The 27,021-nt window shown below is 41.2% G+C and overlaps 1 protein-coding gene across 6 annotated transcripts; it reads right to left on the minus strand.

The window, feature by feature from the left end:
- Nucleotides 1-715: 715 nt before the first annotated feature.
- On the minus strand, nucleotides 716-26,435 carry SLC30A4 (solute carrier family 30 member 4). 6 transcript variants are annotated; one of them, XR_006274955.1, is made up of 9 exons: nucleotides 25,960-26,316; nucleotides 24,994-25,514; nucleotides 16,514-16,660; nucleotides 8,372-8,525; nucleotides 7,899-8,100; nucleotides 7,494-7,599; nucleotides 4,003-4,137; nucleotides 1,202-2,866; nucleotides 716-1,096 (listed from the first exon to the last, which is right to left on the minus strand). XR_006274955.1 is itself a non-coding variant. In XM_043494640.1 (9 exons), the coding sequence occupies exons 2-9, from the start codon at nucleotides 25,388-25,390 to the stop codon at nucleotides 1,082-1,084; spliced, it is 1,269 nt and encodes a 422-aa protein (XP_043350575.1). In that variant the 5' UTR covers nucleotides 25,391-25,514; nucleotides 25,960-26,317; the 3' UTR covers nucleotides 716-1,081. The 6 variants fall into 6 exon arrangements, 5 of the variants coding, with proteins under 5 accessions (XP_043350575.1, XP_038275523.1, XP_043350576.1 ...); XM_043494640.1 differs by having other exon boundaries at nucleotides 2,754-2,866; nucleotides 25,960-26,317; XM_038419595.2 differs by having other exon boundaries at nucleotides 716-2,866; nucleotides 25,960-26,435.
- Nucleotides 26,436-27,021: the final 586 nt, after the last annotated feature.

Raw genomic sequence — 27,021 nt, forward strand, 5'->3', positions numbered from 1 at the left:
GTTACCTTCTGTAATACACATTCCTACTGTGATGTTTTTTATACCTTTATTATGCTTAATTTATTCCATTGTTCTGAGCAATAGCAATAGCAACAAATAGCAACAAATCATTGTATTCCTATTACCTTGGGGTTACTACATTATTGATGGCTAATAATGGGCTGCCATCAATACACTGCTCTCTCGAGTGAAATACAAAGGGAAAGCCCTTTACCCTCAGTATTTTGTAAGGACAAAGTAGAGGTCTGGAGGTAGGACAATCAAATCTAAATTTTCATCTAGTGATCCCCACTCAGTTATTATAGTTGAGTTTAGTTAGAAGGAGCTACAGGAATTTATATTTGAGAGTTTCCCTGAGATGGGACAATGGAATCAACATTCTAGCTTTTTGTTGCTCTTTTCTGTGCTTCTTCCATTTTCTCTATATTGCTCTGCTAACGAGAGGCCCAGAACTAAACACAGTGTTCCAAGAATGGTCTTGCTAGGTACTTAAAAGAAAGTGTGGCTAACAGAACAACCTTTAATGTATGTGTGTGTTTTTAAAAGAATAAGCACTACATGGTGGAAGACAAAAGACTATGGTGATACCACTGTATAAGGAAGTAAGCCAATGATCTAAATATAGTACCTCAAAACTGAGTACATGACTTCATGTAAGGAATACTACAAAACATAATTGCAAGGGGAATCAAAAGAAATAGGCTAGAGCCAGCAGTATGAATAAATATTTTATAATGTGTAGTTTAATAACTGATTTAATAAATCCCACAGTAAAGCAACATATTTTTTCTTTTTTCTGTTAAACAAATGTATAATATATCATTACAATAAAAAACTCCAAATACAATACAAGTTTATCATACTCCAACTTCTAACTACATTGACTGTAAACCGCAACTTCATAAAATCCTACTTGAATAGCCAGTATGTGCAAAATATCTGGTTTTCAGAAAGTTCATATAGAAAGGATACACAATTTTTCATAAACTGTGATATGGCTTTATTGGTGATATACTGTATGTACTGAAGCATTAGCATCCAGAAGACACTAGTACTCTACCTCTGAGCTGAAGGTGTATTGTCACGTTCCCTCTCTCTGTTAGAAGAAATACAAACATAATCCAGTGTTATACGCACTTTGTCCAAACTAATACTGTGCTGTTAATTAGTATCTCTGAAATTTTATCATCTGATTCCATACCTCAAGAGAAAGCAAACAAGCCATGTTTTAGTTTTAATTGCAGCTACGAACGAATTTGATGAAATTAAGTATGAAACAGTAGCAGGTCTCAAAACAGTATGTTGCCTTGGTATTTATAGCTGAACAGCAAAGCTGTCAATGTAGGGCAAAAGTTAACTTTTCTGATACATGCACAAAACTATTATTGATGTCAGTGGAAGTTCTGGATAGAGATCAAAGTGCAACAGAGATCTGAGGCCAAATTCTGGTTTTCTTTTCAGCTTTTGCAGTCTATATTCTTCCAGACTTTAGTGAGGAGGATACATGGTGGCTGTAACCACAGGCAGATCAGAGAGACTGACTAGATTTGCCCCCTATAAAATCAAAGTGCAGAGGATTTATAGAGAGCCTGTGAGACTCAGTTCCATGGGATTCTGGACATCATATATCACGCACAGAATGTATTTCTCTAAAGGAAATGCAAAAATGAAATTAACAGATTATTAAAATTCTAAATTTGGGGAACATATCTGAAATCTCTTCTCCCTACATTCCTGTTAGAATATCTGTGTGTTGCATGTCTGATTATCTGACAGTATCTTCATAGTTAACATGGTTTCTATAATTTTCTTTTCACAATGCAAAATAATCATGAAAAATGTTTCCTACAGCACATTTATTAATTCTAATTAGAATTAATGCTAATTAATTGACCTTTGAATCAAGTTAAAAGGTTTTACACATTCAATTTCACTAATAATAAAATCATTTTAAGAGTCAAAACTTTGTTAAATAAATAAGTGCTTCTAAGGTATACATGCCATACTAAAATACATGAAAGATAACTGATCACTTAAAACATTTTGGGTCCAGTTCTGAAATCTCTAATTAGGCAATGGAAATTTTGCCTGGGTAAGGCCCTTTTGATTTGGACCTTTGAATGCCTGCATTAAATCTAAATTTCTGGTATGGGCGCAGTAAATTCTATATTTGGCAATTTTCTGAAGACAGTTTATCAAATGGTTTAGCTAGCACTGTATGCACCATCTTCCAAGTTAATATATTAAAAACTGTATTACAAAAATACTGTATAACCACTTTAGGAATCTTTAAGTGTTATGGACCCCTGACATAATCAACTTTTAAATTTTTTTTTAACTCAAATACTGAATTCTTTATGCTCCGTTTGGAACGCAGGTACATTAGTGATACACAATTGATAAAACTGAAGTGTAATTGATGAGGTATCTGCAGAGCCATATCACAACCTGTAAACAATATTGTGGAAACATCTTTGTCTGAAAATCATATCGAGCTGACAATAAATTGGTCAGAGCGAGAGAGAGCAAATACATTTTTCTGTGGGGTCCTCCTGCACTTTTTGCAGGACCAATTCTCCCTCTGGCATCAAATACTGGTACAACTCCACACATATGGGATTCCATTCAATCATTTTAGTTTTGCATTTATTGCTTTTTAGTCTTTGACTACAAGATAAAGAATAAGGCAGCAGTTCCCAAAATGTATGAAATTAGGCACTGGAACTCTGACAACTTGCACAGGTCTTGTTTACTTGGTGCTTGTAACTCTGAAGCTGGACAGAGCATTTATACATTCCAAATGTGTTCAGCAGCAAGTGTCTGGCCTTGGACTGAACTTCCTCCCATTTACGTGAACTACCTGGAACTAGAAAATGAAAAAAATCATCAATACATGTCATCCTTCAAAAATCTGACAATCCACCTGTTTCACTATGCATTACAGCTGGCATGACTGCCCCATTATTGTGTGCCCTTAGGTCCTGATCCTGCACTCAGATTCTTAAAGCTGATAAAATTAAGAATCTGATAGACAAAAAAATCCAGATTTTTTGTCTATGCTTTCTATGGACAATACAAAAAGGGATTAATATGATAAATACGTTACTGCTGTATTATATAATATTTTACATAGCCGCTAAACATAAACCCTCATGGGTTGTACTGGACAGATATCTGCTGTTTTAATCTAGCTGGAATATATGGGCCCAACGAGTAATGGCGTTAACATAGGCCAGTCACTGTCCAACATTTAACAGATTTAAACAAGCTTCACAGTTTGGTATACAGAAACCTCAGCCTGCTTAGTATCATGGGAAACACACCATTAAAAATCCTCTTAACTTTTTTATGAAAGACATCACAAAGAAGGAAAATAGTTAAAGCATTTGAAAGAGAAAATATTAAGTAAGGCTTTCATTTTAACAACATCCCTTGTCCCCTTCCCCTTTAGATGGATAAAGTTTTTAGAAGGAAAAAGTCCCTTGTCTGACAGTCTTTAAGGCAAAAAGAAAAGGAGTACTTGTGGCACCTTAGAGACTAACAAATTTATTAGAGCATAAGCTTTAGTGAGCTACAGCTCACTTCATCGAATGCAGTGAGCTGTAGCTCACGAAAGCTTATGCTCTAATAAATTTGTTAGTCTCTAAGGTGCCACAAGTACTCCTTTTCTTTTTGCGAATACAGACTAACATGGCTGCTACTCTGAAACCAGTCTTTAAGACAGTTTCAAAGGTGGTAAGAACTGTCCTTTTTGAGGAACACAACTTAGATGAGATGGGCTAGAGCATTTTCTTGCACTGCTCTCTATAATATACCCAGGATAGTAGAAGTTTTATATCAGCAAGCCATTTTCTATGTGAAGGATAGTTAAAAGCCTTGTTCCCAAAATGGATACTTCACAGCTCAATTTAATCAGAAGCATAAAGACAGAGTTAAAGTTCTTTCTGCAGCTAAGGCTTATCTATAGCTGTACTATTGTAGGTGTACTATGCAGTTACTTACCTAATTGCAAGTGGACTATGGCATTAGTTTTTCCTGCAGTGAGAGACCAAACATTCAAATCTTCTATTGAATAAACATCTTCAATTTTCATTAAGTCTTCTTTAATGCGGTCCACATTCAAATGCTTTGGAACCCCTACAGTATTAGAATGAGGGAAAAATAATTGTTTCATAATATTTAACTTTGAAAATCAGTGTGTGTATTTATTAGAAAGGTCACAAGAAGACAAACAAATAGTTCTTGGAACATTCAAAGTGACTAGTAGTATCTAAGTTATCAGCGAAGAACATAGGAATTGCCACATTGAATCAGGACAGTAATCCTTCCAATCCAGTAACATAGGAACTGCCCTATTAGCTCAGATCTCAGTCCATCCAGTCTAGAATCTTGTCTCCAAGAGTTGCCTGCACCAGATGCTTCACAAGAAAATGTAAGAAACCCTGCGGTAGGCATCTATGGAATAGTTTGTCACCCCGACAGTCTCATTCTACCTCCTCCTAGCTAGAGACTAGCTTAGATCTTGAAGCACATCCCTTCCAAAACTCATTTTTTGTGTTAACTGTCATTACTCTGGATATTCTTCTTCTCCATGTAACTGTCCCAACCTTTTCTGAATCCTTCATGTGACAGTGCTGTGTACCAGATACTTCAAAGGAAGGTGTAAAACCCCCTCATGATGGACAATTATGTAATAACATGACTCTGGGGAAAGTTACTTCTTAACCAAGAAATCAGTGGATATGTACATCTGGAAGCATGAGGATTGGTATCACTTACAGATATTTATTCTACCTAAAGTAACTGCAGATATTATTCATGTAACTTTCTAATCCTTTTTAAAAAGTCCTAATTTGTTCTTTGCCACAAGATCTTAGTGAGACAGTGAGTTTCACAGGTTAATTATACGTTGTATAAAAAGTATTTCCTTTTATCAGTTTTTGAAATTTGCTGCCTTTTAATTTCATCATGTCATGAGGGAAAAAAATAGAAGCACCTTTCTACACCAGTCACTAAATAATATATACATCCAACATGCCACATATTAATAGCCTTTCTAAATACTCTTAACCTTTTTAACCTATTATGGAAGCTTTTTGGTCATACTTTATATTAAGATTCCATTCATAAATCATTTATAAAGGTTAATAAATGATTACTAACATTCTATGAACATGTTACTAGTCAGAAACTGGAATTTTTGTCTCATGGAAACTCTTGACATTTCAAAATTTTGTTTCTGTTCTGAATCAGAATGGAAAATCAAAATATTGAAAAAAAATACATGGAATGAATGATTCCAAAAATTTTCAAACTGGAAATGTCAACATGAAAATTTTGGCATTTTTGATCAAAATTATTCAACACATTGAAACATTTTTTCCTCTTGAAATGACAATTTTTTCTTTTCAAATAACCCTTTAAATGAAAAAAAGTTTCAAATTCACATTTTGAAAGAAAAAGCATTGCTTCATTTCAAAACGTCAACTTGAAACAAATTCTTCAATATGATTCTCACAACTAGAAAATTTAAAAAATTGCCAGAATTAACTATTTCTCATGAAAGCTTTCAATTTTGACAAAAACTACATTTTCCACTAGGAAATTTAACCAGCTCTACATGTTACAGACATGAGGAGTATATGTTATAGATGGCTTTAAGCACATCATTAGAAGGTGTTATAGATGATTATAAGACATGATTTACAAAAAACCTTTTGATCTCTTGGACTTTATAACAACCAATTTAACCATTTAGTAAAACATCTATTAATCGAGTATTAATAAACTATAAATTTATAAACTATAAATGGAAGCTTAATATAAAGTGTGACCAGTTCTTCCATGGATCTCACTCATTTTTGTTCCTCTTCTCTGAAACTTTTCCATTTCTGCTCTCTTTTTAGAAATAGGATGACAAATATTGAGCAATGTTTTATTGATCTATTTCCATTGACTCCTCTGTCTTTCAGTTCAAGGATTATAATTAATTGAGAACCCATCAATATATAAAAGTAATCTACTATTTTGTTGATGCTCTCAAAAAAATCTGATATGCTAGAGAAACATGATTTTTTTTTATTCAAGATGTAGTTTTGTTCCTACCATGTTCATCTACCATAGATGGTTATAACTCTATATTTTTCTAATGCTATTTTTATATTTATATTTTCCCAACCAATAATCGTCTTATTAAAATAATCCCCATAGCCATCCCTTTTTAAAATATACATCTAATATAGCTATCCTCCAGTCTTATGGTACAGTAGCTGATTTTAATTATATAAATGTTTAGCAATGCAGCCACTCATTGTCTATTTTCTTTGGCTAAATCTCAATGCCACTACCCTGGAACTAATTGAGACATCTTAATAATAGGCACAGTTCACCGTTTTTGCCCTCTCAATGAACCTTTTATTTTTATTTTATTTTATTTATTTAAAAAGCATTTGACAATCAAGATTGGTGAGGCGCTGTTCAGAGTTTTTGACTTGAACCATAATTCAACAAAGCAGAGTGTCAGATACTCAGCAACTTTATGGCCATGTTTGCATTAGCCCTTTCTCCCTAGTATTTCCTTCCCTGATACCATAGTTCCATTTCCACTAGGGGTAGTAACAGTCGGATTGCTAATTAAAACAATGCACTGGAGGCTGCTGGCATTTTAACCACTATGTTGTCTAGATCTGCTCCGCACAGGCTAAGACGATATAATAATTAAAAAGCAATGACCAATCTACACCTCTGTTTCCACTGTTGCTACCACCAGTAGAACTGCACCAATGGTGCAATAACAATGGTGGGAAATTTGAGGGGGGAAAAGATTAGTGTAGACACAGCCTGTGTGTACAGCTTTTTGACCCAGGTTTATCTCTTTGTGTTTTGTAAGCATTTACTTTTCAAGTTAAAGTAAAATGTGGAGCCAGGTGTTGGCTACGGCAGAGAAGCCTATAGTACAGGATTGGGGCTGGAGGAGGGAACATGCATGGGTGCTGTATATTTCACTTTTGCCTTCCAAATTCTGGGCAAGTTGTGTACCAGGCAGGCACCCAGCAATTTGGCATAAGTTAAAGTAGCCTGAAGACTACTCTAAGTTATACCAGCTCCCAGTGACCCCAAAGGCTAAAACAACAGTGGGGAAAAGAGAAGCCACAGACATGCCCCCTATATAGCAGCAGAGAAGTCATAGGGGCCATTATGACACCTCTGTGCCACTAATGATCCCCCTACACTCGGGCAATCCTCCAATGGCTGGATAAGTTGGCTCTGTGGCGAGGTTCTGCTTGTTGTGCCATGTAAATGGTTGTAACCTATCCAAGAATCTGGACCATGATGTCTGTGATCACTTATTCAATATGATTTAAATATACTTAGTGAACATTTTGTACAACAGAGAAATACAAAGAATTAGCCATTACCACAAAATGCAACTTTCACTGTTAGCAGACATGTAAAATTAAATAAGAATATCACAGAATTCATACAGATCTTACCTTCCAGTATAATAACTCCTGTGTCCCGTATGATTCGGACTGTTGTAAAAACCACAAGTATTGAGAATATGTAAGTACATATAGGGTCAGCAATCTTGTATTCTGGCTGCAGGGTATAGATTAAAAGTTTGTAAGGAAATAGGCTTCTAGTAAAGATTCAAAAAAATCTTGGTCCAGTAAGATTCAACCACTTTTAGCTCTCACTTGATTTTATATTCTGTTGAAGACTATTTAGAAAATATGTGCATGGTAGAGGTCTAATCTTTACTAATTCTGGATGAATTTATATTACTAGAAAACAACAAACACTGAATATCTCTGCATCTTATAAAAAAAGGTCCTTTAATCTAGTATAGGGGTTAACATAAGAAAGTCCACAGTCACAAAAGACTAGCAACGTCCTACCTTGAAACGTATGATGTATGCAGCTACAAGCACACCAATACTCTGTACCAAGTCCCCCAGGGCATGGACAAATGCTGCTCTCACTGCAAGGCTGCTGTGTCCCTGGCTATGCCCATGGGCTGTGTTAGGAGTGTTTGATGCAGGTACTTGGGAGTGTGAATGGGAATGAAAGTGACCTGACTGATTCAGTAGAAATCCCATTCTGAAAATGAAAGGAAAAGGAATAAGATTGACACGATTTTAAAATATTTCGACCAAAAGATGGAGAAAAATATTACATTCATTACTACTGCATGTCTCATTTTGTGAGCATGAAGAGACCCCAAAAAACCCCACTAGCGTACAAATAAAATTCCCAAGTGATTGAGACTGATTCAATAAAGATAAATATTACAAGCTGTGAATGAATTCATCTACATATTGTATTTTGTAAATGTATACAAGGAATATCAATGTAGGGAAACAAAGCTTACATCAAGTTTACTGCAACGCCAACAGCTGCTGTAATGAGCATTATATCTCCATTAATTTCATAGTCCATATGGATAGTTCTTTGAACAGCTTCATACAAGAATACCACCATTAGGATATATACCAGCAATACACTAACAAGGGCTGACAACACCTCTGCAAACAAAAAGGGAACAACATTACAAGAGTGACTTTTAGATCTACTATAGCCTATTTAAAATTTTATTTGTCATTTTTTACAAGGCAATAATTGATTTTCAGTAGATTCTCATGCCTTAAAATATGTTGTGAATCAAGTCAAATTCAGATGATACAGTCATCAAACTGAACAATTTGTGTTAATCAGATAATACACACTCTCATATCAGCTTTGTTCCTGGAAATATATTTTCTCTGTTTAGGTCATTATTTTTAGGTGGGTTCAGGAGATTCCCAAGCTAACTGGAAGCTGTGCCTAATGCAGTCGCAGATAAAGGCCTGATCCAATGTGGCCAAAGCTAGGAGCTTTGAAACCATAAGACTGATCTGTTTGTAAATTAGACACAGTTACTTTTTAAATGTACACTATATCAACCTGAATATTTTGCATGAATTATTAATTGGTGCTGTATTGTTTTAAAGATGCACAGTTTTGTGCTTTTGATGGAGACAGAGACAAAAGAAGATAATAATCACTGCACCACACAATACAAAATCAGAATACATACTGGGAGCAAAACTCTTGAGAGGTGTGAGTATATATGATTTATTGTACATAAAATGTTACCTAATTGCTCAACAAATCTGTTGTATTTGCTATAATATGCTGTTACCTAATGGCTAATGAATCTCTACTTTTCAGAGAGCTAAGAATGTTGTTAACCTTGATTGTATTGCATTTTGGTATTGTAATTTTAAATAACTTGCAGGGCCTACAGAGCCTGTATATGGGTGCTTTTCATTTATTCTAAATGAAAAGAAAATAAAAAAGTGAATAAACGTAGGAATCAAAGGGCCTGATTCTGCAGTGCCTGGCACCTTTGTAATGATTTATGCCTGTACAAAGCAGGTGTAAAACACTGCCATCCTGATCTGGTGACATTATACAGTGGCTTTACAATAGTGTTCAGGACACACAAAATGCAAGAAAGTGGAGCATCAGGCCCCAATCCTAGACAACAAATATCATGCAAGACTTGAATTAGCTCTTCCAACTTTTAAAATAAATTTGCTCTAATAAATATAAGTTACTGAAAGGCCCCTTCCTTAGGGTTTGGGAACCCTTTAGAGATTTCTGTTTTATGCAAAATCACATCCCAAATACTGAGTATGAGCAGCAGGGCTTGGTGCATAGGGCCTCGATGGGGACTAGGGAGGAAGGACTCAAAAGCTGTCGAAGGCTGTAACATAATTTAGTGACACAGTTCTTTCCTGTCTAAATTGTAAGATCAACTGGCTAACCATACTGGAGGACTACCATGCTGTAGGTGCATGCCCCAACACGTTTTTTTCAGTATAAGCAGGCTCTTGGAGCAAATCAACAATACAATAGCCAGCCCAAGTAGCCAGGCACTAGATGGATGTAGAGAGAAAAATCTCCTTGGACACTGAAGCTATGAAGTGTGTCTGCAGCCACTCCACAGAGGCTGCTTCAGTGGGTTCTGATGCATCTCTCTTTCCCAGGAAGGGAAGAGGATGGAAGGATCTATCCAATGGAGGAGTCCTCTCTGCATTCTGCCCCCTGCATTATGCCACATAGGGTATCTGCATGCTCCTACACAGAGCCCTTGCACAGAGGAACCTCACTGGTGTAACCACCTGGGGGACATCCACAGAGGAGGAGCAATTAGTGTGTAGGTAATGTAATTCAACTAGCCTATAAAAACTGGAGCTGAATGTGCATTTTATAAGATCCACATAGGCAGTTCTTAGAATATCTGCATGTTACTGTAACTATAGCATGAAGAACTCAATGAGAGAGGCTTATTCTTTTTTGTTGTTTTTGTTCCTCCTGATTCCCTGATAACAGAAACTGTAAGCAACCTGTGTTACTTTGGCACCATCTGTATGACAATTTTTCCCATATTAGGAAACATAACATAAAAATTGTTATTAAAAAATAATTGCTTCATCTCAACAACAGCTGAACATTCTGAGCCCCATCCACACAGGTTTGCACAACCATACTAGCAAAACAGTTTTTACAGCCAAGTTAAACTGTTTCTTAAAAACTGGTGGAAACTGTGGGGGAGATGGACAATTTAGCTCTAGCCAGGTTACATATTATTGGAAGCACAATTCGTTGGAATTTTGTTATAATTTTGTCCTCTTCCTTTTCATTTGTAATGTTATTACCTGCACACGGAGTTTGGACTGTCAGTAAACATAGCTTAATATTACACATAAAATAACTATGTTAAATGAACATTATTACGGTTGCAAAGTGAAGCACTCAGAAGTTGGGGAATTAAGGTTGCCTGTGCAACCTTAATTTGCCACCCTTATTTGCATGCATTATGATACAATCTTTAATGACATGATCATATGCTATTTTTTTCCCACAGGACCCCTGCCTAATTCAGTGCAGAGGATGGATAGCATTCACTTAATAATCAGCCATTCAATATTTTGTTTTCTCCTCATTGTTCAGTGTATGGCCCCAGGCTTTATTTACTGCAAAATATTCAGCCTGAGGCAGATCCCTGGCATGGAAAACAGGTCAAGTCTGGCAAAGTTTCATAAGTAACTGAAAACAGGGTCTTATAATGAGTAGTGTTGGGAAAATCTTAAGTGCCCCCAGACCAGCCTATAATGCATATAAATCTGCAGGACTGTATGCATGATTTGTATCATTATTATTTGTAATGTCATTCAGGACTGCTGATAAAATCTCATTGTCAGTTAATTACCAGAGCCTCTATCTTTCTGTATCAATTCCTCAAAGATCAGAGTTGATATTCATTTGTTCTCTGAGATGTAGAAGTATAGTTGTTATTTCCTTGTATTCCACACATGTTCCAATGAATTCTTGCACAGCTGCAGCAAAATTCTATCCTCAGATGCATAATATACTCCAACAGTGTTGTTCTTTGTTGACATTTGACAACTGCCTCAATTTTCCCCATGTCTTAGATCTGTCAGCATGCAATGAAGTGGGCTGTAGCCAGTGGTGAGCTGGAGCTGATTCGCACCAGTTCGTGTGAACCGGTTGTTAAATTTTGAAGCTGGTTTAGAACCAGTTGTTAAAGGGGCAGGTAAACTCCAGCCCACTGGCCACATCTGGCACGCGGGACTGTGCTGTCCAGCCCACCTGAGCTCTCAGCTGGGGAGGCTCCCCTGAGAATCCCTTTTTAATTTTTACTCACCTGGCGGTGCTCCAGGTCTTAGGTGGCACTTCAGCGGCAGGTCCTTCACTCACTCCAGGTCTTCAGCGGCACTTTGGCAGCGGGTCCTTCAGTGCCGCCGAAGACCCGGAGCGACTGAAGGACCTGCTGCCAAAGTGCCGCTGAAGACCCGGAGCGACTGAACTAACCGGTTCTTCAGTTTTTGGCAGCTTGTCACTGGCTGTAGCCCACGAAAGCTTATACTCTAATAAATCTGTTAGTCTCTAAGGTGCCACAAGTACTCCTGTTTTATTTGCGGATACAGACTAACACAGCTGCTACTCTGAAGCATGTACAGTGTTTCTTTGATGGCTGCAGAATGTATTGTTTCTACCAAGGAATTGTCCTCGTTTTACTCATTCAACATGATAGTAAAAAGTGTGCTCTGAACAAGCTTTTGATGTCACCAGAATCACTTGGGCTGTAGGTTGAATTTTAAAATCGGGTTGGCAGGAAGAAACTCACAGAACACACTCAGCTGTTCAGTTTGTCACTGCCTGGATAAGAATCAGTATTATAAAGCTCTAACCAGGCACTGAGAGGCAGCCATCATGATCTCAGATGATTTCAGAAAGATACCCATCTTTAAAAAATCCTGGAGTTATCCATGCAATTTCAGGAGTTCTTTATGAAAAAAATTATTCATGCTGATGTCCTTAAAACAACATAGTTTCATAGATTCGTCAGTCATGTGAAATGTTGGCAGATGAATCACATTCCATTACCGTACACCAGCAGAGTACTTATTATTTTTGTTTTAATTCAAAGCAATTTTCTCTGTAGCTGCCTGAAACCAGTGCTTTTCCTGGCAAAAGATTATAATGAAATCCCTTTCTTGCTGGCAATGTAAATTTGGTCTGTCTGCAATCCCCCATTTCTCATTAAATTAACCAAGCACTGTCTAAATGGATCAGTCGGTTCTGTAGCTATTGACGTAATCTCACCAGCAATGGAGAGCTACCAAATTCTCTATCTATGGTTAAATCAATTAGCTGAAAAAAGATATCTCCACTTAAATCATGGTTAAACTGAAGTACTTTTGGTTTTAAAGGTGTAGTAACCCATTCTAAACTTGCATGTTCTGTCCATATTTCATCCCCATTTTTTCTAACCATTCTAGGATTCTGAGTTTATCCACTTACTTTTCATCACTGCAAAGAGAATTAAGCCTAGGACACAACATACATTCTGCATTTAAATAGCAGTAGAATAGGTTTCAGAGTAGCAGTCGTGTTAGTCTGTATTCGCAAAAAGAAAAGGAGTACTTGTGGCACCTTAGAGACTAACAAATTTATTTGAGCATAAGCTTTCGTGAGCTACTGCTCACTTCATCGGAACGCATCCAATGAAGTGAGTTGTAGCTCACAAAAGCTTATGCTCAAATAAATTTGTTAGTCTCTACGGTGCCACAAGTACTCCTTTTCTATTTGGTGGAATAGGTGATAGCAGTGCTAATTTCCTCTGAAATGCAAACAGCTAATCAATAGTGCTAATGTGCTAGATGCTGCTGGAATCCTTTTACAAATGAAAATGCTCTCTCAAGTATTGGAAATTCAGAGTTTCAAAAGCTGGAGTTTAGAAATACAGTTAATTGTATTTGTAATGTTGCCAACGTTAATATCTATATAGGTAACCTAAAAAATAAGTGCAGAGTGCATCAGTTTAAGAAGCCATGAGATATTTAATGCATATTCTCAGCTTTTTTTGAAAAGGGTGCTTTTTATTCTGTACCAGAATCAGTGACGCTCACTCTTTTTTGCTGAATTTTTATTATTCACTGCTCTCTCTATATAATATCTTTTATGAAATTCAGACTAATGGTGGGGTTAAATTATTTGATAACAAGGTTCTTAATGTAAAGACTTTTAGGAGAATGTGTCAAAGAGCTGGGGAATCTCTTGTTCCATTACCAACTGTACAACTGATTTGTGTGGCACTGGGCACTTAAGCCAGAATGATCAAATTTGGATGCCTCAGATTAAGCAAGTGAATCCTTGAATAGTGTAACCTCTTACGTGCCCCCAGCAGTAAAATGAAAAATATACTTAGATCGCTCACAGAGGTACTGTGAGGCTCCTTGAATTAATGTTTGTAAAGTGCTTTGAAATCCTTGAATGAGAAGCATTACATAAGTTGAAAGTAGAATAATTGAGATAGAGCCAACTAAGCTCCCATAGAAAAGCTGTGGAAAAATCCCTGAGACACAATTGTTCTTCCTCTACTTAAACTCTCAAATATTTGTTGCTAGTGTAAAAAAACCCAATGAGATGCAAGTCTCCTGCTGATCCCAGAACAATCTTAGTGAAAGTTTCCAGGATTGTCAAATATTTTCAAGAAAACGGTTAAAAAAAATAGCTTTCAATTTTTTTTTAAATGAACTTCCCCGACCCTTCATTTTTGTCTTAGGTTGGTCTCAGCTCACTTCATTTCTATATACACATTAGTTTTTGAGCTCTAAATGCATACAAAAACCTCTGAAAAAAATTTACTTTTTTTAAAAATGAGGCTTAATAACTCAAAACAGTACCCAAGAGACTTGTGTGTGTATTCATATTGCCCAAAAAGTGCTCTGGGGCAAACCTGAAAGGTCATGTTTCAGTGTAAAGGTAACTCATACAACAAAATTAAAAACTCTTGAAAGAAATGATTCTAATGGAAATGCTGGCAGATCTTTTCTTGTTAGAGCCCCAATGAGCCTTGCTACTGTATAGTATTACGCAGTATTGCTTGAGTGACTAATTAATGGTCGAGGGATGTAGACCCCCACCACGTCCCAGAGGCCCAGCCCCTGTCCTCCCCTTCTCTTAGGCCCCATCCCCACTCTTCCCCACCCTCTCTCACTTTCACCAGGCTGGGGCAGGGGGTGGGGGTGAGGGCTCCAGCAGGGGGTGCAGGTTCTGGGGTGGGGCCAGAAATGAAGGGTTCAGAATGAAGAAGGGGGCTCAGGATGGGGCAGGGGTTGGGGTGCAGGGAGGGTGCAGGCTTTGGCTGGGGGTGTGGGCTCTGGGGGTGGGGCCAGGGATGAGGGGTTTGGGGTTTGAGGGGTCTCCAGGAGGGAGTTTGGGTGCAGGAGGGGGCTCAGAGCTGGGGTAGGGGGTTGGGGTGTGGGATGGGGTTCAGGGTGCGGGCTCTGGGAGGGAGTTTGGGTGCAGGAAGGGGCTCAGGGCTGGGGCAGGGGGTTCAGGGTGTGGGCTCTGGCCAGGCAGCATTTACCTCAGGCAGCTCCCAGAAGCAGCTGGCATATCCATCTCCTAGGCAGAGGGGCCAGTGGGCTCCATCCCTGCAGACACCATCTCCACAGCTCCCACTGGCCACAGTTCTCTGCCAATGGAAGCTGCGGAACCAGTGCTAGGGGCAGGGGCAGCATGTGGAGTCCCCACGGCTGCCCCTGAGCCTAGGAGCCGGATGTGCTGGCTGCTTCTGGGAGCTGCACGGAGCCAGGGCAGGCAGGGAACCTGCCTTAACCCTACTGTGCCACCGACTGGACTTTTAGTGGCCTGGTCAGCAGTGCTGATCAGAGCAGCCAGGGTCCCTTTTCGAACGGGCGTTCCAGTCAAAAACTGGACACCTGGCAAGACTACACTGAGGACTGAAAAGGACTGAGACCTAGCTCTGCCACAGACTTCCTGTGTGATCTTGAGCAAGTCATTTAATCTCTCTGTATATCACTTCCTCCTCTGTAAAACAGGTCTATACTTCCTTTCTCACACTCTTTTTGTGTGCCTTGTGTATTTAGGGCTAGATTGTGGTGACTATCACTCACACTGAGTGGTACCTTATTTTCCAAAGTCAATGGAAGTCAATAGAACTACTTGTGAAGTAAGGTACTACTCAGCATAAGTAAGTCTGGCCCACTGATTGTAAGCACTTTTGGATGGTGACTGCCTGTTACCACATTGTGTGTATGTACCACACCAAGCACATGGGGTTCCTCCAGGTGCCCTACTGTTCTTGTAAAGTGCTGGAAATGGCCCACTTTGATTATCATCCAATGAAGTGAGCTGTAGCTCACGAAAGCTTATGCTCAAATAAATTTGTTAGTCTCTAAGGTGCCACAAGTACTCCTTTTCTTTTTGCGAATACTCTCTGTAGATAAGTCTTTAGATTGGAAGATTCTTATTCAGGTGATGATGAATCACTATGCTGAGTTATTTGCAAGGAAAAGGCTGTAATTTTCCTACATAATTTAACATGAAATAATCACGTGACATGAGTTTCCTAAATAGGCCTCTAATGCACAGTTATTAAAAAGATACTATCAACAGAAATGGAGCCTTCTGAATGCACAGCAAAGTAATAAAGAAAAAAAAAGACATGCCTGACACTTTGGGTATTTTATTAAACTTTTCAGTGATGTTAGTTCTCAGGAAAGGTTATGGTCTGACAGCCAAGAAGAACATAGTCTCCTATTTGGCCACACAAATAGATACAGCACAGGTAGGAGCAACACAACCTCGGTCAAATCATGGGTCCCAGTCTGGGGAAACCAGGTCAAATCATGGGCCCCAGTCTGTCACTTTTGTGCCACTGTGGCTAGGGAAATTCCCAGGTGTCATAAAGCAAGCATAGCCAGCTGTCTGCCACCTGCTATGGACAGAACATTGTAAGGGGCCCTTCAGGTAAATGAGAATCAGGCCCCTAAAATATAAAGTTATTTCTAGATTTACATAACCTCATTTCTGATAGTTATTTAATGCTCTACACTACATTTCTGCAGTCAAACTTTCCTTACAGTTATCATTTACAACACTGCTATAAGAGTAAACTCTGGCAGCTACATACCTAAGCGGTGAAATCCAAATGTGAACTTTTTTGTGGGAGATTTTGCAGAGAGCCACAAAGCAAGCAGAGTCAAAAGAATACCACTGAGGTCAGTTAGCATATGAAGTGCATCCATCATGATTGCTAGACTATTAGCAACATATCCACCTGAAATGAAATTGGAAAAGTTAGGGCATGTGATATGAACCACTCTGCAAAACATCCTTTGGGTGTAGTTTACAACAAAATGCATTCAGAATGGTGCATTGAGCAAGTAATGAAGTGCGGTGATGGAGCTGGTGGTTTTTCCCATTGCAATCAATGTGCCATGCTACTTCTTAAAGCTTCCATGGTGATAAATACAGTATAAATACTTAAACAGATTAGGTAAGTGGAAAAGGCTCAGTCCTCCAAGCTTTACTCACACAAGTGGTCTCACTGAAGTCAGTGAGACCACTTGCTTGAATAAGGTACTGCAGGATCAGGCCTAAAGTAGCTTAATGTCTTTTTTCTTTGTTATTTTGTGTGTGTTTAATCAGCTGATTAATTTATTAAGCCAAGACTGAAAAGTTTTTTTACATTTTGAAACATGGGCAGAGCTCCAATGACTAAATGGCAAAGAAATTCAGCCTGTCCTCCTTTTTTTACCATTAAATCTTAAGCCTCATTGTTCCCTGTCCCAGCAGCCATTGCCAACCCTTCCATTCTGAAATATTTCTTTCCATTTCTATGTAATTTAACCCCCTTCTCAAAATTGTGGGCTGTGCTGAGATAAATTTCCTCAGATCACAAGGTCAAAATGATCAATTTGTCCTAAAGCAGTTGTCAATATCTGTAATAGATGTGTGGAAGGGGTTAACGTAATAAAGATGCCGTCTTCCTTTCATGCACAATGCTAATGGGAGTTCTGTACATGCACTCAAAAGAGACTACATCTTCAGTGTCTGTTCAGCAATGGGTCAGGTTTCCCCACGGCTCTGGGAGCAGCCTGAAATTGTCCTTGAACCTGCAGCTTCAACCAAATATAAAATACCCCCTTGCAGGCCTGAATCTCCATTTTCAGAAATGAAAAATCTCTGATAAGAGCTCGTTTGTTTCCATCATTTCTCACTGCCTGGTCTTTGTGTAATATTAAAAATTTGCATTACAGGAAAACCAGAGGATCCTTATTGGACAGACCATTAAGGGCCAGGTATATCAAAGGAAAGCTCACAAATTGGTTGATTGCCTGATCAACAAAACAACAAAAATCTATCTTTATTTACACACATACGCATGCACTGATAGTGTACATTATAGTTGGTGGTGGTATTGATCACTATATACTTAAGTCTGAGATCCAACTTCCAATCTAGCTTCCTTCCCACATTGGTTGCTCATCACTTTATCAGACACATTCCTCTGAGGCTGTAATGCGGCTGCTCTACGCAGATGGGAGAGAGCTCTCCTGTCGTCTTAACTACTCCAGCCCCCGCGAGCGACAGAAGCTAAGTTGGCAGGAGAAGCTCTCCTGCCGACATAGCGCTGTTCACACCAGCGCTTACGTTGGTGTAACTTACGTCGCTCAGGAGGGTGATTTATTTACCTTATCCCCACCCCGAGCCACATAAATTATGCCAACTTAAGCTGTAGTGTAGACATAGCCTGAGATAGCCTGCTGGTTTGTTGAGCCTCCTGGCAGAAGGGACAACCAGATCTTGGGTGACTGGCTGAAATACTGACTGTTTGAGGATGAGCTCTAACATATGGGTGGGGTCCTGCTGAATGTTCACTGGGTGACCCTGGTTTTGAGTTGTGGTTTTTCCTGACTTTGTTTGGACCTTAACATCCCAAAAGGACTGATGTGTGCCTTGGCCAGATGACTAAAGCACTGCTACATCAACCCTTTCAAAAGACAGTGAACCTACCTACAGAGACATGCAGCTGGGTGAGTCGTGCCCTGATGGACCACAAGGGGATGCTGCAAAGGCAAATCTGATCACAGTCCCAGTGTGTCAAAGTTCACAGAAAACAGACTGTTATAATATCCTATAGGACAGAGGTGAGCAAACTACGGCCTGCGGGCCACATTCGGCCCGCGGGACTGTCCTGCCCGGCCCTTGAGCTCCTGACCCGGGAGGCTTGTCCCCAGCCCCTCCCCCACTGTTCCTCCTCCCAAGTGGCATGGTAACGGGGCGGTGGAGGGGTTGGGTAGCGGGTCCCGGGGGCAGTCAGGGGACAGGGAACAGGGGGCGGTTGGATGGGGCGGAGGGTCCTGGGGCGGTCAGGGAACAGGGCTGGTTGGATAGGGTGTGGGAGTCCCGGGGGGCCTGTCAGGGGGCAGGGGTATGGATAGGTTGGAGCAGTCAGGGTGCAGAGGGGGTTGGATAGGGGTGAGATCCCGGAGTGGGCGGTTTGGGGCAGGGGGTTTCAGAAGGGGGCAATCAGGGGACGGGAAGTGGGAGGGAGTAAATAGGGGGCAGGGCAGGGCCGGGGGCCAGGCTGTTTGAGGGGCACAGCCTTCCCTACCCGGCCCTCCATACAGTTTTACACACCGATGTGGCCCTCAGGCCAAAAAGTTTGCCCACCCCTGCTATAGGATCAAATGCAAAGCTACCGAAATGATTGAGCAAATTTCCTCAGAATGTTTTGAAACTTGAGGCCCAGAGGGGCTACAGAAACAGATCAGGAGATGAAGTTTGGTTAGGGTAGTAGGCCCATTGTTCAGGGGGCTAGCCTGGAACTTGGAAGACCCAAGTTCAATTTCCTGCTCTGCCACAAACTTCCAGAGTCTTTGGGAAAGTCATTTAGTGTCTCTATGCCTCAGTGCACCATCTATAAAATGGGGATAATACTTCCCACAAGGGAGGTGAGCATAAATAAATCAAAAGATTGTGAGGTACTCAGCTACAATGAAGATGGGAGCCATATAAGTATTTTAGTTGGAAAGATCCACCACCTTGACCGAGCTTAGAAAAGTGCTGATCTCAAGCAAAAAGCAATGATGATCTATCTGATCATGATTAAGGTGTAGTTTTATTTTAAAGCCACCCTATTTCCGTTCTGTCTCTAAATCAGATGTGTGGTGTACACATGAGCATAAGCTGAGACACCACTTAGAAGCCAGGAAGTCTCAAACAAATCCACAAGAGGCATGGTGAATGATACTGAAATCAACCCCATGAAGAAATCTTAGACTTGGATCCTCAAAGGTCAAATCAATGGGAGCTGGGCATCTAAATGCCTTTGAGGATCTGGGCATCAGTCAGTGACTCCAGTAGCAGGCTTAACAAGCTCAGCCAGGAATTCCATTGAGTAGTAAGATTGGTACACAGCCAAAATTCCTAAATTCATTTTATCCTGGTTTCAGAGTAGCAGCCGTGTTAGTCTGTATTCGCAAAAAGAAAAGGAGTACTTGTGGCACCTTAGAGACTAACAAATTTGTTAGTCTCTAAGGTGCCACAAGTACTCCTTATTTTATCCTGGGAGTCTCATACTACATCAATCTGTCCTTGTAATAAGACATTTTCTACACCTGAGATCAGACTCTGCCAGATTCACCTTTTGATCATGCTGAACCACAAACACAGTCAGAAAAAGCACAACCAACTGACAGGGCAAGTTGACAGGTTTCAGAGTAGCAGCCGTGTTAGTCTGTATCCGCAAAAAGAACAGGGTTGTCATTCAACCAGGTCTCTGTAATATGCTCAAAGTTAAGAGCCTCATCCATAATTAGTTCATGGATTGTGGCAGTCTTATCAATGACTAACCATTGAAGTAGAAGCTAAAGGGCAAGGTCACTGCTTGTCATTACCATGTGATCCTGAGATAAGGCCTCTAATTAAACTAAATGGAATAGACAACAAATGTCAATTACCTAGTGTATGTCTGACAAATGGACTGTCTCCTAGTTCTTCCCTGAGAGGTTTGGTAGAGTATATATATTTTTAGATCTGAACAATGGCGTTGTCAAATACACCACAGATGTAGTGCAGATAAAGTCATTATTCAAAGGTATACGGTCAACACAAGGTATTTGTTACGGCACATGAATTACGATTTCCACTGTATAAAATGAAGCTGCTTCACCACCACCATCTTCTACACTTATTTTTAAAAAACTAAATCAAGAAAAGTTTAATCTTCCTGGTTTTAAAATGGTTATTTTTAGCTCAGTGGTCACCACACTTTTGAGGGTCGCACACACACCCCTCGCCTGTGTCTGCCTCCCCTGCCACTCCCGGAGCGAGGGCCCAGAGTGTGGCCATGGCTGTGGATGGGGGACACATACAGGGGTAAGGGGGCCAAGGCTGGGCTTGCATCTGTGGGTAGGTCTCGGGCCAGGAGTGGGGTCCGAGCCAGGGTCCGAGGTTGGGGGTGGGGCAGAAACGGAGCTGCAGCCGGGCTGTGGTGGGAGCCAGCAGCCGGGCCTGCGGCCAGCTACAACTCCACTCCTGCCCCTGCCCTTCCCCCTAGCCTTATCCCCGGAATGCGAACGGAGCCACAGCCAGCTGCCAAGACTAGGGCAGGGACCAGGCACAGACCTATGCTGAGCCTGGGGATGGGCCAGGGTCAGGAGCCGGGGATGTGGCTAGGGGTGGTACTGGAGCAGAGCAGGGGGTGGGAAGGAGCTGGGTTGTGCTCCCTTTCCACCACCCCATGGGTGCTGGCCTGGTCCTGCCGCGCCCTCCCAATGTTTCTTTGCACGCCTCTAGGGGGCGCACCCTACACTTTCGGGACCTCTGTTTTAGCTAAATATAGATACAGATACAGATAAAATGCTCCTGAAAGCCATGGCAATGCTGATCATGGAAAAAATGGCACAGTAATTTCCAACCATTTTTTTTTTAAATAATGAATTTAGTACTCTTGACAGGTGCCAGATTGTCAGGAATGAAGCCATTTATTTATCCATAGTTCAGGCACTGCCACTGCCCATCTTGTACTAACTTCTGGCTCACCAATGTAACACAAACTCCCCTGGGAGACCAACTCAAGGAATGACCGGGAAGCAAGTTTAGTGATGTGAATGACTCTCCTGAGACCACTAATTCATTTCACAGAGGCCATTGAACAGCCAGCAGACTTTGTCAGTACTGAAATTAATTTGAATGGTGAACAAGTGGTAGCAAGTCCTCTATACCAGGGGTTCTCAAACTGGGGGTCGGGACATGAGATTATTACATGGGAGGTCACGAGCTGTCAGCCTCCACCCCAAAGCCTGCTTTGCCTCCAGCATTTATAATGGTGTTAAATATATAAGAAGTATTTTAAATTTATAAGGGGGGGTCGCACTCAGAGCCGTGCTATGTGAAAGGGGTCACCGGTACAAAAGTTTGAAAACCACTGATCTATACTATTTATTACCTGTCCTTTGAGCCATCCGTTCCTATACTTTCAAAAGTTTTTAACCTTCCCTTTTAATAATTAATTTAAATTATAACTAATTCGTGCTTCCAGATTTACAGTTGTGTATTGAAATTACAATATTTACAAAGAAGTATTTATAAGAAGTTGTGTGGTCATAAGTAAAAACCCAGTTCAGTGCATCTGAAAGTCTAATGACTGATAGATACATTGATGCACTGACATCATACCATTCTCCACTTTTGAAAACAAAGTGGCAATAGAACAAGTCAGGGGGAAGTGGATGGCAGAAATACTTTGTGTTCTTCAAGAGTTTAAGTGGCACCAAGTAGGCACTTAAATGGCATGAACAACTCCAAAAGACATGGTAGCACATTATGTATTTAAATGAAAAGTTAATAGAGATTAGAAGGTAAATACTATGCCTCTTAACAATGATTAAATATTGGTGATGATGTAGTTTTGTGTCCACCGCCTTGTGATTTTCAACTTTAGAGTTTCTTTCATTGTTATATCACAATAAGCTCTCCAAGAATAATGGCAAAAAACCTGTCATTAATGCAGAGTTAAAGATGCCTAATGATAGCTTGTGCCCTTCCAGAATCTCAAGTTCAGCAAAACTCAGACTTCTGAAAACCAGGAAATACAGAATTAAGGTAGATGCCCACACAACCTTAACTCTGCCTGGAGCTGGCAATAGCCACTGGGAATTATCTGTATGCATTCTAGTTTCTTTCAGAGTTGTAAGGGTAGCTGTAGTGAATGGTGGAGGCAGCAGGTGGAGTAGCTCGGTAAAGGTGTGTTTGTGATATGAGATCTGGGGATTAGTTTGAGGAGGGTCATAGAGCTGTGACTGTGATATGCAAAGATCTGGGTCTGAATCACCCCATGCATTTTATCAAAGGAAGGAGGTGCATGTGTACCTTGAGGTTTCAGTCTGCATCATTTCAATATAGAATTGTGTGGTATTCTGTTGGGGGAACAGGCTCAGTGTTTGAGCACAGGGCAGGTGCAGACAGCGCCTGTGTCTTACTTGCACTGTGTCTTTTCACAGTAAGTGAATCCAAGTAACGGTCCAGATATTAGAACACTTAGAATAGTTGAGCTTTAAACAGAGAGCTGGCCTTAACCTTAACTATACTGGAGCTGCTGCTCCGCCATAATATACAGCCATATGTGTTTTGAGATTTACAGACTGCTGTATCATGCTGTTTTGGTTTAAATTACAGTGCTCTTGAACCTGAACTGCAAGAGATAACATGCTTTGATATCAAAAGAGCTTGTCAGAGATAAATAAAACATGAACTTGGAAAATTAATTTGATACTGTTTTGAATGAATCCATAACAGGAGCAATTTTGTAGTGAAAAATCAACGTGGTTTCTCCCAACTATTAACAATATACTGGAAGGTGCAAAGCCGTGGTCCCTCTCCCAGGGTTGCCAGCAGTAGTTGGGCCCTGCCCCCCCTCCAGAGACACAAACACTGGAGATGCAGGCAGCTGGAGGTGCAGGTGAATTCCCCACTTTCCCTGGGGTTGGGGAGGCAGGCTTTGGCCACAAAGCTGTGGGCTCTGTCCATGTGGTGGCAGGATCTGATTTCAGGCTCTGGTCCCAGGCTCACCACACCCACCATCGTCCCTGGGCCCCACTGCCTCCCTGCCCACCTCCCCATACAGGGTTTGATTTGTCCCAAGGCTTGCTGGGGCTGAGTAAGTCTGCTGTGAAAAGTGATATTAGTACACATACAAATATCACTTTACACAGCAGAAGACTTACCAGCTAGCAAGTCTTGGAAGAAAAAAACGCAACCAAAAAGGCAAAATAAACAACAACAATAAAAAGACAAGAACATGCAAAGCGCCTTATTTGTGTTTCTATTCTGTTTAGGCCCAGTAAAGAATAAAGACAATTGTAAATTATTTTTATTACTGAGTCTGAAAAAACCCTACATAAATAAATTACAATGATTTGGACAGTATATGTGCATATTTATTTGTTTTTCTTAAAGTTAATTAAGTATTTTAGGAATAATTGTTAGCACGGCCAAGAGTTGGTGGCTTCATTCTGAGGCCACCAAAAAATTTGTTGTGAGAACAGCTGGTTTAAGATACAGAAATAGCTAGTGTAGACACTCTGTTAGTCCAGTAGGGAGAAGCAAAACAGGAAGCTGTAAGGGATTGATCTTTATCCATAATTCATAGTTTCATGAGGGGTTTTTTCCCTTTCAATAGTAGAACTAAATTATATTGCTGTATTTGGGGACTAAGAACATAAATAATGTTTGAAGGCGCTAAAATCTTATACAGACACTGGTATTCTGCTATTAAAGAAATACATTTCTGTCTAAAAATATTGCACCTACTATAATTACAAGAAAAAAATGGCAATAATTGAAACAAGTTGGGGGGGAATCTGTATTTTCCCCCATTTAATAGCATATGGACAATTTAATTGTTAATTTCAACAATCACTTTCTTTTGGAGGAGGGATAGCTCAGTGGTTTGAGCATTGACCTGGTAAACCCAGGGTTGCGAGTTCAATCCTTGAGGGGGCCATTTAGGGATCTGGGGCAAAATTGGGGATTGGTCCTGCTTTGAGTAGGGGGTTGAACTAGATGACCTCCTGAGGTCCTTCCAACCTTGATATTCTATGATTCTCTCTCTGAGTCCCTAAACATGGTTTAAAATAGCTGCTCTGGGGGGAGGGATAGCTCAGCGGTTTGAGCATTGGCTTGCTAAACCCAGAGTTGTGAGTTCAATCCTTGAGGGGGCCATTTAGGGATCTGGGGCAAAATTGGGGATTGGCCCTGCTTTGAGCAGTGGGTTGGACTAGATGACCTTCTGAGGTCCCTTCCAACTCTGATATTCTTTGATTCCTTGTTGATAAGATCCTTATAAACATCAGACAGGGAAGAGTTAATGTTGGCAGTGTCCATTTAAACTCTTTCTTTCCTTAGATGCTAATTGCATGCTGACTTTCTTTACTGTGAGCATTCTCTGGACTTGCCGCTGAAATCTGTGGGTCTCAGTAACTGATACACTGTCTCGTTTAGCAAATAATTAAAGGACAACTGTGTAATAAAACAATGTCCTAAAAAACACCGAAGCATTTTTCCATTAACCCTTGAGGGAGTAAGAAAACAAGCCCAACTCACCTATGAGCTCCCCAATCATAAAGAAGAGATAGAGAACAGCAGCCAGGGTCAGCCGTTTTTTCACCTTCCTCTGTTTTGTTAGTTCCCTCTGTTTACTGCAATTGCTACAAGGATCCGTCCTGGGGGAGCTAGTCTGTGTGCTCCGCAGAGCAATGTTCCGGTCCAGCAAGGAGTCGTCATCGGACTGCAGACCTAGGTGAGCCCCATTGACAGGTCTGTCCGGAGCTGCATCCAAAGTGTCATCAGAAACCACAACTCGCAACTTGTTAAACCGGGGGAAGTCATCCTCCCCCACTTCATCTGAAAAATCAAAGGCACTGGAGTCGTTCAAGAACAAGGGGTCATCGTTCTTTCTCAGCATGGATTTGATGCTATTCCAGACCCTGGATTGGGCCATAGTAGCTGGAGCTAGGAGCCCAGCGGGTGCTGCTGCTTAGCTACAGCAAATTCTTCTCATGCAACTTCCTCTTGCAGACAGAAATGCTTCATTTCATCGTCCATTCAGGACATTTCCTCCAAGCCTGAGGAAAGCAGAGAGTTAAACATTCAGTTCATCAATGGATATAAATTCAAGTTAAAATGCACCAGGGAGGAGGTTATTCCAGGTAATCCTACTAAAGCAAGCCAGCCCTCTTCCAAGACAGTTGTACTAACCCTTAGGCCAGACAGCTCACCTCCAGGATGCCAAACAGCTAATAGGAGCACACAAATAATCTATTTTAAACAGCCACTTTCATGCCCACTGGCCTACTCGCGATGCAGCTGAACACAGAGCAGTGACTACAGTAGCAAAGACATGTTTGATACTGACCGAATCTAAATCGCCTTGCACGGAATAGACTGTAACACATTGTTACACTGTCATTTTTAAGATTATGCAAAACGCTGAATAACTGTTGCTCAAGACTCTCAGGTTTATATTGCTGAAATATACAGGAAAGCTAAAATACAGAAACTGAACGGTACCTTTGTATGGCCAATACCACCGCTGCCTCCATGCAAGCCCGATCCTTCGGGGGTTGGCTCAGGTCATTCTCCTAAGTCCCTTGTAAGTGATAACACCTCGCCAGAAATGCCTGCACTCTGCCCCCGGCTCTGGGGCCGGGCAAAGCCAGCTTAGAACCACAAACCCAACGAGGAGCTGGGCTTTCCCACCGGAGCATGCAACCCCCGCGGAAGGGGGGAACCGCACCTCCCCCGGGAAAGCCGGCGTCGGGCGGTCACCCCTTTGCTCTCGGGAGCTGCATCTCTCTCTCTCTCTCTCTCTCTCTCTCCTGCTTTCAAGACAATCAGGCTTGCTGCTGACTCGCCGGTCACAGAGTGCGCGTGCGCCGGCACGGAACCGGGGCTGGCCGGGCGCATTGTTCGCATTCCTCGGTCGGGGCTCAGGCCTTGCGCGGGGTGCAGCCGCCTCTGCTCTGCGGCTGGTGCAAGCCCCGCTTGGCACAACCCCTCCCTCCCCGCGCGCGCGCTAGCTAAACCCGGGGGTTCTCCCGCTGGGCCTCTGCCGGGCGCCCGTGGAGAACATGCTGCTGGCTCGTGAACATGCTGCTGGCTTGCACGGGCCAGAAGCACTTCGCGTGCCCTGTGCGGGCTGCCTGCCCTCAGCACCCGCCCGACGGGCTGCCAAGGGGTACAGCCTGGACCTCCTGAAATATGGGCGCGGTAGCCAGCGGAGGCTCCTGTCCTGGGGAGTTGTAGTGAAGTTGTTTGAGATGCCTGCTGCCTCTGCGGAAAGTGACACCTTTTCCATCCGGGCCCGTGGTTGCTAGCCTGTTCTGCTGTCTTGCACGCTGGGCTCCTGTTATGTGCCAACAGGCTCTGTTTAGGGTAATTAGTCCCTTACAGCCCCACATCTTATACTCCTGATGGCTTACACGCATCGTGGGTGTGTGTGCGTGTTTAACTGCACACTTGTGCAACCCTGATTTATACACATACACTGGGGGAGGGTAGTCAATTATTTTTTGTCAAGGTCCCAGTTTCTTGGTTAAGGTATAGTCAAGGTCCAGACTCCGGAGAAAATAA

This window comes from Dermochelys coriacea, chromosome 10, assembly GCF_009764565.3.
Source record: "Dermochelys coriacea isolate rDerCor1 chromosome 10, rDerCor1.pri.v4, whole genome shotgun sequence".
In the NCBI taxonomy this organism is placed as follows: Eukaryota; Metazoa; Chordata; order Testudines; family Dermochelyidae; genus Dermochelys; species Dermochelys coriacea.

What these genes read in the sequence shown, in the direction of transcription:
- SLC30A4 (XM_038419595.2), bottom strand. Translation starts at nt 25,390, where the DNA reads ATGGCCCAATCCAGGGTCTGGAATAGCATCAAATCCATGCTGAGAAAG. An exon ending in AGGAGTTATTATACTGGAAG is followed by an intron (nt 4,138 to 7,493) that starts GTAAGATCTGTA and finishes CTAATACTGTAG; the next exon opens with GGGTTCCAAAGCATTTGAAT. An exon ending in CATAGTCCACTTGCAATTAG is followed by an intron (nt 2,867 to 4,002) that starts GTAAGTAACTGC and finishes TTCATTTTCTAG; the next exon opens with TTCCAGGTAGTTCACGTAAA.